The following is a 16,609-nucleotide window of genomic DNA, read 5'->3' on the forward strand; positions in this document are numbered from 1 at the left end:
GGGAAGCCCAAGGACCGCTCACCTCTATCCAGGTCTCCTAAGGTGAGCACCCCAAAGCCAGTACGTGCAGTAGGATCAAAAACCCACTGTGATTGTTCTTGAGTTCTACTGCATATACTGGCTTTGTGGGAGCCTAGTCTGTTTGGATGCTCACCTTCTTAGACCTCGATGGAGGGGGAAGGACCTTGGACTTCCCTCAGGACAGGGAACCCTGACCGCTCTTTTGACTGGAGGGGGAGGGGTGGGGGAGGGGGAGGGAAATGGGAGGAGGGGAGGAGGTGGAAATTTTTAAGTAAAAATAAATAAAAAAAGAAAAGAATATATCGGGTTTATTTTTTTCAGGAAATTGTAGGATATAAAATATATGAAGGAATATATAGGGTCATAGAGACAAAAATTACTGCAGTTTTCCCATTTGATTTATTTACATTAATTTTTCCAGAGTTATGAAAATAAATAAAATAGGAATTATACAGAATAGTAATGGTTACAATTCTTGAGATATTTCCATATTTGCTTTAACTTTCTTTCTCTCGTATGGAAGTATAATATATTCCTACTAATTATTTTCATTAAATATAAATTAACTTTAGTTATTACTTCAAAATGTTAGTGAGTATATATAGTTATAAGAGCATTGCTGCTAAAACTATCAGTATAGTGATGAACCTTTTAAACTGGGTGTCTGATAATGCTGATAGCTCAGGATACATGGCGTGTAAACAGATAATTGGGCTCAAAGATCAAACTACGTTTTACCAGTACTGTGTTTGAATGCCTGCATCTAGTACAACCTGATATGCTAGAATTATGCCTTACTATCTTGTTTGTGCCACAGATAGGTTGAATTCGGTAATCTATTAGCTAAATAATGAAAATAAACCTTTATTTTTGCAATCTGGTGGCTGGGGCCACTTCACAGATAGGTTGAATTAGGTAATCTATTAGCTAAATAATGAAAATAAACCTTTCTTTTTGCAATCTGGTGGCTGGGGCCACTTCACAGATAGGTTGAATTAGGTAATCTATTAGCTAAATAATGAAAATAAACCTTTCTTTTTGCAATCTGGTGGCTGGGGCCACTTTCCTCCTACACATTTAATAAATGCTGGTCCATTAATTCCAAAACCTTCAGAACAAATGTATGTCACCTCTTCTCCATGTTGGTAACTGTCTAGTTCATGAGACACAATACCATGATGGATTGAAGGTGGAGGTCCACAAGGAAGTCCTAAAAATAACACAATGAGAGGAACATAGTGAAATGATTCCACATTGCACTAATTCAGAAGCTCACTTGTATGTGTCAGGTCTATGTGTAGTAGTTCTACAGGGAAATGTTAACAAGGAAGATGTGCTATCACAGAAGAGGTGGACAGTGTGTCCTATGAACACCTTCTGTTGTCTGGAATCTACTAACATGCTTCAACACTGAGCAAGAACTTGACAAAATAATGTCTAGCAAATTATGACAAAAGGAATTTTCAAAAGAGAAGTAAGAATGTCAGAAAACATAGCATTTACTGTGGGGTGGGAGAGAGACTGAGGATTTTAACATCTAATGACAAGCAAAACACTACAACTCACATGAGCAGGTGAAGTCAGTATACTATGCATCATATTTAAAAAGAAAAATGCAAGAGAACAGTATATTTCAAAACAATAAATACAATTAATAAAGGGAGGATAGATCAAATTATGGAAATAGAAATTCATGGTATAATATATAAAAAATTACATGTGTCAATCTCAATCATTCCTCTGCTTTTGATGGGAGTAGATAATTGTTAAAGACTTGTTCTAAAACCAGAATTGAATTTCAATGCTGTTCTCACCGACACAACGAGGTGGAGCACTCCACTTTCCCATGTGACAGGTTACCCCGTGCTCCTCAGCCATCCTAAAACCATCATCACAAACATAGCTGAGTGTAGTGCCGTGTTCATAACTTCTGGACTCAGCTGTGTCTCTCCTTTCTTCTGATGATTTGGGCAATTTAATAGATCCATGGTCTATTTTGGGGGGTTGAGAACATGGAATTTTTGCTATATGATGAAGAGAAATAAAACAGTTAAGCATAGATTAAAAAGTTTCATTGGAAAATAATGGCAAACTGCTTGGATTATGTCTTCACAGTTTGTGTGTTAAGCCCTAGTTTTTTAATATCCCCCCCTTCACTTGGGTTCTCTTCAGTTTTTTGTGTTGTTATTGTTGTTTTTTTTTCCCCCGAGACAGGGTTTCCTTCCTGGTACTTTTTCTGAAGCTCTGTAGTCCAAGCCAGTCCTGACCTCACAGAAATTCTCTTGCATCTGCCTCCCAAATGCTGGGATTAAATATGTGTGCTTCCACTGCCCAGTGAGTTCTCTTCAGTATTTAAAGAAATAATGTTATAAAATAAATCATAGCTACTGACCAACGCAGCGTGGTAACGACTGCCACCTTCCGTCTTTGCACACCATCTCTTCTGTGTCCTGTAATACGTAATTATCTTGACAAAGAACAGATACTTTTTCTCCATCCAAGTATTTCACTGTGGTTTCCATTATTTGAGCATTTGGAATCTGTGGTGGAGGAGGGCAGTATTCTTTCTCTGCTCCCAAAATACATCAGAAACCAGAGTTGTTGATTAAATATTGTGCCTTAAATTACTGAAGCAATAATTTTCATTTAATAATAAGTTAATTATGACCAAATAATAATTATGTATATTTTATACTTTTCATCTTGTTTAGCTATTTTCTAATTATTCTTGTCTTCATTTAATTGTTCTTATTTTTTCTTTTAAAAAGCAAATGAACACCAACCCCGCAACTGACAAAGGTCTGATCTCCAAAATATATAAAGAACTCAAGAAACTAGACCGTAAAAGGCTAATCAACCCAATTATAAAATGGGGCACTGAGCTGAACAGAGAATTCTCAACAGATGAAGTTCAAATGGCCAAAAGACACTTAGGGCCATGTTCAACTTCCTTAGCGATCAGGGAAATGCAAATCAAGACAACTTTAAGATATCATCTTACACCTGTCAGAATGGCTAAAATCAAAAACACCAATGATAGCCTTTGCTGGAGAGGTTGTGGAGAAAGGGGTACACTCATCCATTGCTGGTGGGAATGCAAACTTGTGCAACCTCTTTGGAAAGCAGTGTGGCGGTTTCTCAGGAAATTCGGGATCAACTTACCCCTGGACCCAGCAATAGCACTCTTGGGAATATACCCGAGAGGCCTTATTATTCAACAAAAGTATATGCTCTACTATGTTCATAGCAGCATTGTTTGTAATAGCCAGAACCTGGAAACAACCTAGATGCCCTTCAATGGAAGAATGGATGAAGAAAGTATGGAATATATACATATTAGAGTACTACTCAGCAGTAAAAAACAAGGACTTCTTGAATTTTGCATGCAAATGGATGGAAATAGAAAACACTATCCTGAGTGAGGTAAGCCAGACCCAAAAAGAGGAGCATGGGATGTACTCACTCATATTTGTTTTCTAGCCATAAATAAAGGACATTGAGCCTATAATTAGTGATCCTAGAGAAGCTAAATAAGGAGAACCCAAAGAAAAACATATAGGCATCCTCCTGAATATTAACCTTCAGCAAGCGATGAAAGGAGACAGAGACAGAGACCCATATTGGAGCACCGGATATAAATCTCAAGGTCCAAATCAGGAGCAGAAGGAGAGAGAGCACGAGCAAGGAGGAACTCAGGACCGCAAGGGGTGCACCCACATACTGAGAAAATGGGGATGTTCTATTGGGAAGTCACCAAGGCCAGCTGGCCTGGGTCTGAAAAAGCCTAGGATAAAACCAGACTCCCTAAACATAGCGGACAATGAGGACTACTGAGAACTCAAGAACAATGGCAATGGGTTTTTGATCCTACTGCACGTACTGGCTTTGTGGGAGCCTAGGCAGTTTGGATGCTCACCTAACTAGACCTGGATGGAGGTGGGGGTTCCTTGGACTTCCCACAGGGCAGGGAACCCTGATTGCTCTTTGGGCTGAAGAGAGAGGGGGACTTGATTGGGGGAGGGGGAGGGAAATGGGAGGCGGTTGCGGGGAAGAGACAGAAATCTTTAATAAATAAATAAATTTATTTTAAAAAAGCAAATGGACTGGAGAGGGAGGGGGAACGGAAACGGGGGAGAGGAGAGGAGTGGGGGGAGTGGGGGGAGGGGGAGGGAAATGGGAGGCAGGGAAGAGGCGGAAATTTTTTCAATAAAAATAAATAAATAAATAAGGCTAAATTGTAGTATTTCTTAAAATTTATTTATGTTTATTCTAACCTTTATGATGTTTTAAATGAATTATAAGATGAAATATTATAAATTAAGGTTACATGGAAATTTTTCTAGAGCTCTGTGTGAATATCTTTGATGTAATAGTTTGGATTAGATTAAAAGTCCTGAGAGAGCATACTGATGAAAGTGATACCTCCATTTAGCTAGTATACTAGTGACTTTTCTCATGGCTGTGACTAAATACGTGACAAAAGCAACTTTATAAAGGAAGGAAGGAAGGGTTTGGCTTAGCTCATCAAACAGGGAAGTAATCTAGCCCAAGTGTAAAGCAGCTAGTTGTACTCTGTCTATAGTAAGGACATACAGAATCTAATGCAGATGTTTGGATTCTTTTTCCTTTTCACTTATTTCAAGACCCCTGACTATAAAATAACACCACCTGCGTTTATAGTGAATCTACCCACCTCAATGTATTATCTGAATATATATACAAGTTTTTATTGTATGTATATATATGCATGTATTTGTATGTATATTACATATACATAAATATGTATATTGTAAAAAAGAAGTCATGAAATGGACAGGAAGTACAGGGTACACAGAGGTGTTTAAGTGGAAGAGAAAGAGGTGGAAAAGATAAAAATGCAGGACATGCATAAAAAATTCTAAAAAACAATTACTGTGATTTAAGAACTCAAAGCTACTAGTATCACAGGTGAGAAAGGACTAGAAAAACCACTAGAAGACAGTGCAAACAAGAGCTTACCTGTACAGGTTGGTTCATAAATCCAAACTCCATTCAAGCAGATTGAAAGTTTATAATTTTGTATTCCTCTACATTTGTAAATCAAGATAAAATTTTGATTAAATCCAATCTTTTTTGCATGAATTGCTTTCATATCAGCTAACGTTGGTGTCTTACAATATCCCAGTTGATCTGTTGCTATGTGAAAATAAATCCAGGAAAAATTAAAAACAATTATAAAAAATGATAGAGCTAATAAAATAGCTATATAGTCAATGTACAAATGGAACTATTATTTATATCTATAAATTCTCCCAACTAAAATGCTATGGTCACCATACAGAGTGTCCTATGGTGATTGAACTAGTTCTCATGTCAAATCTTTTACATATCAGAGGCAGGGATATGGGCACCAGGCAACTGTAATAACAATGCAAATCTTTGTCTCAGATGTTCTATGTAGGAAACAATTATGACTTGACTAGCTTTGGTCCCTACTTGAGAGCTGTGAAATGTTCACATTTGTGGCTCTCCTCTTATCTTAATTTCAGGCCATATTGTTAAAAATATTACATAAAAACTTGAGTGTAAGAGGTTTTTTAGTTTGAATTCCCTTTTTTGATAAGATGTGTTATTAAAAAAGAATATGTAATATAAATGGTGTTAAACAATTGTTTGAGAGCCAGATTTGTATAACATATTAGATACTTGTAGTCATCATCTCTCTCCTTTATATTTCATTTGTAAGAGTTTATAAGATGTTATTTCCTATGCTAGATCATTCTATAATATAACAACACTATGTATTAATAATAAAAATGTTTGATTGTGTTATGACTTAAGTAAGGGATATATATATATATATATATATATATATATATTTTAATATATTTGTGCTATAATTACTAAATGATGATGGGAATTGGACAAAAATTCAGTATAGGTCCTGGATAACATTTGCTAATAATTTGAAATAAAGAGTGAAATAGACAGATAGAATAAATAAATGTAAATTATTAGCCAAAGTTCTATAACTTTCTTCTAAAACAACACTTAAATATTGACCAGAATACTTCAAGAAATCAAAACGCCCGAGAAAACAAGCCCCTTTTTAAGATTGGTTCGTAGGAATACAAAAAAAGTCTGTAAAGGTAAATTAGGAAAGACCAATAGTCGTGGGGGCATGGTGACTCTGTGATTAATTTGTTTCCTAAGAATCTCTTATTTGTGAAGAGAATGTTATAGACATGGAGAAGACAAAGGATGTATAGTTGAAGAGTAATAAAATTTGTCCTGTAAGGCTAATGTTGCAGTACAGTTTGTGATAACTCCGGGGGGTCATATGAAATTCACTATTGGCAAATTAACCACCAGAACAGAACCTCAGAAATATGAACAAATAATAAAATAAAACTCCTAACAGAATGGAGAATTATTGTTTTCATTCCTGATTTGTCTGATGTTTCTGCCATATTAATTTATTGATCATACAGTTTTAAAACAGTCATGTGAATAGGAATTAAAGTATTGAAGGTAGAGATTCTTTTAAAAAAGTGCTTCTTATCAAAAATATAATGATTAATTGTATATCCACTTATTTACATGACAAAATGTTTTTTAGTTGGTTGGTATTCTGTGTATAGAGAAGATATCACTATACAGCATAGGCAAAAGTGCCCTTTCCAAAGGAGCTCCATTTTTCACTGGCATTAGCCAACACTTAAAATTCTAATGAAGAGTAAATATTGGGTATCAAGGATATTCTGAAGTAATGACCCAGGAACAGTCTAAGTAAAAGCTCAGTTTCAGAGAAAAGTGAATATAGGCACCAAGATGTTTAAGCTGCTCATTAAAGATTCAGTCAGTAAAAGAACATGTGGCAAAAGTGGGAGGTTATTGCAGAATGAAAACACCTATGGGATAATGTCACCCATTTAAGCCCAAACTTTTTGGTATAGATCAGTTCTAGAGTCAATGAGAGGACCTATGTTTCCACCTTAATCACACTGACTTCAACTTGTAGACTATTAAATAAAAGTTCCGGGAAAGAAAAGGTTGTTGTGAGAGAGTAGGAAATGGGTGATTTACATACTTGATTCCTTGACTTTCCATGATATGGAAGGAGAGTGCCATATAATAACAACAATGCTATTTTGTACATTGTTGTATCTTGTGTTTTAGTATTCACATTTTACTAAGATGAAAATTTATTACTAACAACTAGATTTAACTTAAGTGAAGCAAACACAGATTATATTAGTAATTTTATTCAGCATTATAACATATTTGCATAATATTTAGGACTAGATTGTTCTAAGAAGATTTCAAACTACAACTATATATATATGTGTGTGTGTGTGTGTGTGTGTGTGTGTGTGTGTGTGTGTGCATGAAACTGAACCATGTCCAATCATTGTAAATATTTCCTTGCAGGTGAACTCTACTGAATCTCCGTGGTAGTAGGGAGGGACGAAAAACTTCACAGAGCTATGATCAAGTTTAGGAATGTCTGTACATGTTCTCACCTCCTCTGTAAACAGATGTTTTACAAATGTGCATTTATTATTAAAGCATATCATGAGATATAAAACAGTCTAAGTAGTAGCATTTTTATTACCAATACACTTTGGCAAGGTTGTCCACTTCCCGTCAATGCACTGGATTTTGTTGGGTCCCTTCAGTAGAAATCTAGGCTTGCAATCATATTCCACCACTTCACCATGGCTGTATTTTTCTTTCTTTGTTCCCCTAAGTTTCCCATTGAAGAGGTCAGGAGGGTGATCACATGATCTCACTTTACCTATTGTAGAATATTATGTACATATAAATGAAAGTGTCCCTCTTGAAGTTTAAAAACCTAGTTAATGAAGAATCTAAGAATTTATTCACCATATCACTTTTTATAACACTTTATTAATTCAATATTATTAAAATGAGACTCATATTTCACAATCATAACATGTCTATTGAAATAATATTGAAAGCATATTGAAAGTGGTACAATGCTTAGGAAACATAATACCTTGAAGTAAAGACCCTAAGGATAGGTTGCCTGAACTGTCCTAAGCCTATAGTCAGACTGAGGAATATTTTAAATATCACCGTAGAACTTTCATTCAGCAACTGATGGAAATAAAGGCAGAAACCCACAGCAGAGCACTGGGCTGCATTACCAAAGTCAAGTTGAAGAGTGGGAAAAGTGAGATAAGCAAAGAGGTCAAGACCGTGACGGGAACACCCACTGAAACAGTTTACCTGAGCTAAGAGGAGCTCACCAATTCCAGCCAGACTGGGAAGGAACCAGCATAGGTCCAAATTAGTCCCTCTGAATGTGTGTAACAGTTGTATGACTGGGACAGACTGCCGGGCCACTGGCAATGGCACCAAGATTTATCCCCACTGTTTGTACTGGCTTTTTTGGAACCTATTTTCTTTGGATGGGTACCTTGCTCAGCCTAGATACAGTGCAGAGGGTCTTGGACCTTCCCCAAAGCAATGCGCCTTACCCTTCTGAAGAGTTGATGGGGAGTAGGGGGGTAGGTGGAGGGAAGGGGAGGAGGGGAGGGAGTGGGAACTGGAATTGGTATGTAAAATGAAAAATGATAGTTGTTTTTCTTTTTTAAAAATAAAAATAAAAAAGAAATTAAAAAAGAAAACCATTCAGCAACTCTCGTTTTGTAAACTGTAGTGATTTTCACACTTTTAATATTTTTAGCATACAGTTATCCATTTGTAAAAAATATTGGTACTGTACAAAACATCTGATTACTATGTTTTAATTTTTTAATAAATGCTATTGAATTAATCAAGATCTGCTTTCATACAGTTTAGACATTCTCTATGCAGTGTGAAGAAATGTTTATGCTGTAAAAATATCAGGATTAATGGTACTATAGACAGAATGATAGTTATCTTTGGACTCAAAGCCATCATGTCTATATATTTGCACACACTGATAACACATTTTCAGTTAGTGTGGTGGTGTGGGAAAAAGGTCTGTATTCTGTCAATTATATTTTAAATAAACTGATTGGCCATTAGTTATGCAGGAAGTATAGGTGAGACAACCAGACAGGAAGTAGAAGCGGGTCAATGAGAACAGGAGAATTCTGAAAAGGAGGAAACACATTCCTCTGTTGTCCTGATCCATCCACAGAAAAAACAAGATGTGATTGCCTCACTGAAAAAGGTACTGAGCGATGGGGCTAATATAGACAAGAATAATGGGCTAATATATGTTAAAAGAGTTAATAAGAAGCCTGAGCCAACCAGTTTATGTGTGATTTCTTTGGGACTTAAGAATTGTGGGAACCAGCAGGACAGAAAACCTCAGTCAACAAGTAGTGCCCACATGGATAAGTGCATCCACATAAAGCCTAACAGAGCTTGGGAAGTTATTCTAGACAGAAAATAATAGGGTTAAACATGGCTTATTAATAGCAGCATTTTCTCAAGTGGGCTCTGCTTGCTAGAGGCAAGCGCTCTCATGTAAGAGAGGCTTCCTGACTCAGTTTTAGCTGTAAAACCTTACAGCACTTCTAAGAGGTCCCACCAAGAAACACTTAAATAGTGTTGATGAAAAGCTGACTGCAAGCTTTTTGGTTTTCAGCTGTAGCAGAAAAAAAGCCATGTTATTTTAAAATTTTGGCTTTCTGGGCCATCCTGCCAACACAAACTTAACTTTTTCAGGCAGGAGCATTTGAATGTGGTTTCTAAGTACACTGCTGCAGTTTGCTTGCTGTTAGGGACCTTGAAACACCATAGAGTTGTGGCAATAAACATGGCTATAGGCAATACTTCCACCATGAGGCTGGAATCTTAGAAAGTTAAGAAATGGGCTGAATCCAGCCGTCAAAGCCACGGATTTAATACTACCCATATTGCTTAGCAAATTAGAAACTCATGTGGTCAAAAAAAAAAGGAGATAGATATACAGTAAAGAGAGATTCAAAGATGAAGAAAACCTCTAAATGGTTTACAGTATGTTAAAATATATGTAGGCTTGGGAGAAAAAAATTAAAACAAAAAAGAAAGAGAGTAGTTGGGTTTGGTGGTACACACCTTTAATCTCAACACTTGGGAGACAGAGACAGGAAGACCTCTGTGACTTCAAGACATGGTAGCATATGTCTTTAATCCCAAATCTTGGGAGGCAAAGTCAGACAGATCTCTGTGAATTCAAGTTGTGGTGGCATACACCTCAATTCCAGCACTTGGGAGGCAGAGGCAGGCAGAACTTTGTAAGTTCAAGGACAGCCTGCTCTACAGAGGGAGTTCCAGGATGGCCAAAGATACACAGAGAACCTGTCTCAAAAAGCCAAAAATTAAAAGTAAAAATAAAAGAAATAGAGGTTAAAATAAAGCCACATAAAGATGAAAAATACACAGAGATTATGGATACTGTATGTTATTATGCTCTTTGAATTGTTTGAATGCTGAGGAAGGAGCAACAGCTGCCAAAAGATATTTGTTTATAAATGCTGCTAAATTAATCCAAGATAGGTATTTTTTAAAATATCTTGACTTCAAAATTGAAATCAAAAGACATGTTACTTTGGAGAAGAGGCTTTGCTTTTGTTTCCACAGAAAATGAGAGGCTATGGATTTATTCTGAATTAAGGAAAATCAGGTTTGATCAAGGAAGACCACCTGAAAAATCTTGGGTAGGAACAGATGGCTCAGATTTCTAAGTTCTACATCCAGAACAGATTCAAGACTGCTGCCTGAGATGATCAAGTCTCACAGAATACTCTAGTCAGAACTTGATCATAATTCTAAATTTTCTTTAGTCCCCCCTAGGATTGTCAGTGTCCCCAACCAGCACGGAATAGCCTGGAAAACTATGCCCACATTCCCAAAAAATGGACTATGGATATTTCCCTTGCTTTTGTAAAAGAAAGGAGGGGAAGTGGTGTGGGTGAATGGTGTATACTCTGTCAATTATATTTTAAATAAATGTGATTGACCAGTAGCCAGGTAGGAAGTATAGGTGGGACAACCAGACAGGAAGTAGAGACGGGTCAATCAGAACAGGAAATTCTGAGATGGATGAAGCCCATTCCTCTGCAGTCCTGATCCATCCACAAAAGAAGCAAGATGTGACTGGCTCACTGAAAAAGATACTGAGCCATGTGGCTAACATAGATAAGAATAATAAAAAGCCTGAGCTAATGGGCCAAACAGTTTATAGTTAATGTAGACTTCTGATTTCTTTGTGACTTAAGGACTGCAGGAATCGGGCAGGACAGAAAACCTCAGTCAACAGCGTGGGATTAACCTTGTAAGTAAGCGACTGTGCACTAGCCACACAACACGCAGATTGATCATGTTTGTCTGTAAGACTGAGAGATATTAGAAGGAAACTAAACCTCTAATTTTCATTCAGCAAATGTAAAACAGATAGTTACCTTTACATGTTGGGAAACTAGGTGACCATCCAAAAGAGTAGCATTGAACTGAATCTGGTCCAACTCTATGTCCTTGTCGGCAAGAAAATTTCAACAAATCTCCAACTTTATATTTGTCTTTAATGGGACTGATGAGCAAGTACTGGTCTAGAAATGGAATGCTGCATTCTTTTTCTTGAAAAGTAAAATAGTTAGAGTACATATTTGATCAAGATGTAGTTTTATCTCTCTCATGTACATTCACAAGGAAACATTAGCAACACTCTTCCTTATTAAAAAGGCTGCATTTTACATTTTATATAGACCCTTTATTTATATGGAAGTCTGATAAATGTATGCATTTATAGAATTGAATGCTGAAATTAACATATTTTACTGAATCTGAATTGCAGTAGAAAGTTATTTATGTTAAACTCAAAACTATCCTATTCTTATTATACAGAATCATTTTTTCATATTTGAAATTAATGCTACACAGTATGCTTAATATAGTTTCAAAAATTATTTCAGTTTAATATATTGAGAAAGAAGAACAGGCAAAATAATTTCTAAAGTATTTGAGGTTAAGAAAATAAAATTGGGTATTTTCAAATAAAAAGAACATAAGAGACATGTGCAAAACCATAACATTAGTTGAATGTTTGAATATTTACAACACACTAAAGTATTTTATTGTGTTTTCAATCTTATTGTTAACTGTTTAACATTTTGACTCAAATTAAGTGTGTGTAACTTCTCCATTACAATTAAGTGTTTTTAATTGTTGACATTAATAACTGTTTCAAAATATAAACATTTTTTGAAGTCTCATTTTTTACTAATTTACATAATTAAAGTTTTCAGTTTTAAAAGTAGAGTTATACATAAAAAGAAAATTCCTACATTCAAGAGTCAAGTGTTAGTACACACTGTTAGGAATATTTTTTATTACAAGCTCCCTGACGATGCAAAAATTCCCAATCAAACCAAATCAAAACAAGCCAAATTAAGAAATATCCAGGTTTAATGGGAGATCTGTGCTCTCAGGTGGCCCCTAGAGGGACACTGGGAAGCACAGAAGCGACCCCCGGGGAAGAAGGAAGGGAGACCAGGTCTTTTTCTTTTGGGAGGATCTCTTAAGTACCCAGGGTTAAGTCCAGACCAGGCCTGGGGGCTGGGATAGATGCAAGGGACTGGGATCTATGCTTCCAACCTAACACACACCTAGTAACAGAAATGAATGGCAAGTTTTGAAAGCAATATCTAAAGCAAATAACCAAACTTCATGTTGGATCTTTTTATAGAACACATAAGAATAGCACAACTATCCAGGTCTCTTAAGGTGATCACCTTAGGAGACCTGGATAGAGGTGGGCAGTCCTTGGGCTTCCCACAGGTCAGGGAACCCTGATTGCTCTTAGAGCAGAGGAGGGAGGGGGACTTGATCGGGGGAGGGGGAGGGAAATGGGAAGCGGTTGCGGGGAGGAGGCAGAAATCCTTAATAAATAGATAGATAGATAGATAGATAGATAGATAGATAGATAGATAGATAGATAGATAGATAGATAAATAAATAAATAAAGAGCTAGTTCTGGGACGGGCACCAAAGCTACAGAGAAACCCTGTCTCGAAAAACCAAAAAAATAAAAAAATAAAGCCTTAAAAAAAAAAGAAAAAAAAAAGAATAGCACAACTAGAGTTGTAGGGCCCTGGTCTCCCTTAATCCTGTGGTGCATTCACGGGGACAGTTTTCTGTGCTATGCCTGCCCCCGCCTTGTGGTTAGCTGCAGGGCATTTACTCCATTGTTAATATGGTAATTTCCCACCTGCCTGGGCTGAGATCCTTGTGCTGCAGTCAGGTAGATAAGGACTCCCCCAATGCTGAATAAAGTGGCATTCGGCTGATCTCCTTTCGAATGACCCTGGTCTCTCTGTGTCTTCTTTTCATTCTCCAGGCCCTAGCCCAACTCGCATTCAGTACAGTGGCGCTCGAACTGTACCGAGGGTGTAACACCAAATCGGGTGTTACATAGAGTGTCTGAAATGCATATAACCAAAACCTCATGTTGGATCTTGATACAGAACACACAAGAATAGCATAATTTGAGTGTCTTAAAATGTTTCTCAAATAATTTATTTGTTTTAATACTGAGTTTTTCAGGTTAACTGGGAAAATCAGTGTTATCAAGACCCACAGTTATTAAAAGGATTTGGTTCGAGAGCAGGCCTCACATAGTGAACTCCATGAGAGCAGGAGTGGATCGAGAACAGGGTCATTTGTGGAATCAGTTAACTACCTAAGCCAGAGCAGGCCTGAAAAAACAAGCTCCGTGGGAGCCAGAGTGGATCCAGACTAGGGAAATTTGAGGACACAGAATTGAGCTAGCAACCTGAGACAGTGAACCTGAGACAGTGAACTCTACAGAAGCAGGTACAGAGGAGCAAATGTTGAGCAAGTGGGCCAGAGACAGAAACTGTTACAGGTCTGGACATGAATCTGGGACCTTCAAGGGAGTAGACCTAAGCCAGGACCCCTGTGGGTCTCGGCATGAGTCAAGGACCTCCAAGGAACGAGGCCTGAGCCAGGACATTTATGGGTCTGGGCATACATCTGGGGCATCTGAAGAAGTAGGCAGCAACCAGAGATCTCTGCAGGTTCAGGCATGAATCTGGGACCTCTGAGGGAGTAAGCCTGAGCCAGGTTGTTTGTAGGCCTGGTAACTCCGAAGGAGTAGATCAGAGACAGAAACCATTGAGGAAGCAACTGCAAACCAGGAACTTCTACAGGAACAGAACCAGACCTGGGACATTTACAGAAACAGGTTTGAGCCAACAACCTCTATCTAGAGAAAGTCTGAGACAGCAAACTCCAAGGAAGCAGAGCAAAGCCCGGGAATGCTGAGAAATCTCCAGAAATACTGAGTGACCATTGGGGTAACTAGAACCACAGAACTGACTGTATCACAAGGAACAAACATCTGGGCCTTGAATTCACTGGCATCTAGAAGATTAATCAACAAAATCACAGACAGCCCCAACTACACCTATTAGAGGAAAGGAAGAGTAGAAAAGGTAAGAACACATGCAATACCACAAAGAGCAACACAACATCAGTAAAACCTAAAGACCCTACAACAGCAATACTTGAACAAACAAATAGAGAAGAAGCAGAAGAAAATTACCTAAAAAATAACTTCAGGAAAATGTATGAAACCCTTAAAGAGGAAATGAGAAGTTCCCTCAACAAAATGAAGGAAAAGACACACAAAAAATTGGAAGATATCAGCAAATACCTTAAAGAAAACCAAGAAAAATCAATCAAACATATGAAAGAAACTATTCAAGACTTTAAAACTTAAACAGAGGCAATAAGGAAAACACAAGCCATGGGTATTATAGAAACAGAAATTATAAGAAAACGATCAGGTACAACAAATGAAAGCATACAACAGAATATAAGAGATGGAAGAGAGAATCTCAAGTGCTGAAGATACAATAGAGGAAAAGGACTCACCAGTCAAAAAAAAAATTAAATCTAACCGAAGCTTAACACAACATATCCAAGAAATATTGGAGACCATAAAAAGACCAAACCTATGAATAATAGGTAGAAGGATAAAAGATCAACTCAGAAGCACAGAAAATATATTTAAGAAAAATCATAGAAGAAAACTTTACCAACCTAGAGAAAGATATGCCTATGAAGATACAAGAAGCTTATAGCACACCAAACATACTGGATTAAAAAAATAAAGTTCCTTCACCACATAATAATCAAAAAATCAAAACACTAAACATGCAATATAAAAAAAGAATATTAAGAGCGGCAAAGGAAAAGGCTAAGTAACATATGAAGGTAGGCCTATCAGAATTACACCTGACTTTTCATTGGAGACAATGAAAGCCAGAAGGACATGGTCAAGCATTATGCAGACATTAAGAGAACACAGATGCCAGCCCAGCAAAACTTTCAATCATCATAAAATGACAAAATAAGATATTCAATGACAAAACCAGATTTAACCAATATTAAGCCACAAACCAGCCTTATACAAAATACTAGAAAAAAAATTCCAAACCAAGGAAGTTGGCTACATCAACAAAAACACAAACAATTTATAGCCTCATGGCAGCAAATCCAAAAGAAGGGAAAAATGCAAAATTAACATCACTAATAATAAAAACTAAATTAACAGGGAATAGAAATCCCTAGTAATTAATATCCCTTAATGTAAATGGACTGAACTGACCTAAAAAACGCACAGGCTAACATATTGGATATGAAAATAGAATCCATCCTTCTTCTGCATACAAGAAACACACCTCAGCCTCAAAGTCAGACATCATCTCAGAGTAAAGGGTTGGGGAAAATATTCCAATCAAATGAACCTAAGAAACAAGCAGGTGTGGCTATACTAATATCTAACAAAATAGACTTCAAACTAAAATCTATCAAAAGAAACAAAAAGGACATTTCATAATAGTCACATGAAAAATCCATCAAGAGGAATTCTTAATACTGAAAATATATTACCCAAATACTTAAGAACCCTCATTTGTAAATGAAATTCTTCTAAAGCTTAAACCATATATTAAACCCCACACACTAATAGTGGGAGAGTTCAACACTCCAATCTCACCACTGGACAGGTCTACCTGAAAATTAACAGAGAAACAAGGGAACTAACAGATAATATGTCTCAAATGGACTTAACAGATATTTATAGAATATCCCATCCAAACATAAAAGAATATACCTTCTTAGCACCTCATGGAACTTTCTTAAAAATTGACCACATACTTGGTAACAAAACAAACCTCAACAAATACAAAAAAAAAAAAACAAAAAACAAAAAAAAAAAAAAACCAACGGAATAACCCCATGTATCTTATCAGATCACCATGGCTGAAAACTAAAAGTCAACAGCAATAGTAATACTAGAATGCCCACAATCAAACACATGGAAATTAAATAATGTTCATCTCAATCATTAATAGGTCAAGAAACAAATGAAGAGAGAAATTAAAGACTTCCTAAAATTCAATGAAAATGATCACACTACATACCCAAATTTCTGAGACACAGTGAAAGCAGTCTTAAGAAGAAAGGTCATAGCACTAAATGCCTACATAAAGAAGCTGGAAAAATCCCACACTAGTGAATTAGCAGAACATTTGAAAATGTTTTGACAAAAAGAAGCAAACTTACCCAAGAGAACTAGACA

At 36.7% G+C, this 16,609-nt stretch overlaps 1 protein-coding gene across 3 annotated transcripts in view; it reads right to left on the reverse strand.

The window, feature by feature from the left end:
- Positions 1-401: 401 nt before the first annotated feature.
- LOC142858637 (complement factor H-like) overlaps positions 402-16,609 on the reverse strand; it is a 63,369-nt gene continuing 47,161 nt past the window's right edge. For all 3 annotated transcript variants that reach the window (XM_075988155.1, XM_075988157.1, XM_075988156.1), the window contains 7 exons: positions 11,406-11,579; positions 7,616-7,798; positions 5,020-5,196; positions 2,414-2,590; positions 1,836-2,045; positions 1,011-1,231; positions 402-842 (listed from right to left, as the gene is read on the reverse strand). In XM_075988155.1, coding sequence (XP_075844270.1) covers positions 1,029-1,231; positions 1,836-2,045; positions 2,414-2,590; positions 5,020-5,196; positions 7,616-7,798; positions 11,406-11,579 — 1,124 coding nt within the window. In that variant the 3' untranslated portion in view covers positions 402-842; positions 1,011-1,028. The remainder of the gene's footprint in view (positions 843-1,010; positions 1,232-1,835; positions 2,046-2,413; positions 2,591-5,019; positions 5,197-7,615; positions 7,799-11,405; positions 11,580-16,609) is intronic.

This window comes from Microtus pennsylvanicus, chromosome 10 (assembly GCF_037038515.1).
Source record: "Microtus pennsylvanicus isolate mMicPen1 chromosome 10, mMicPen1.hap1, whole genome shotgun sequence".
Taxonomy (NCBI): Eukaryota; Metazoa; Chordata; class Mammalia; order Rodentia; family Cricetidae; genus Microtus; species Microtus pennsylvanicus.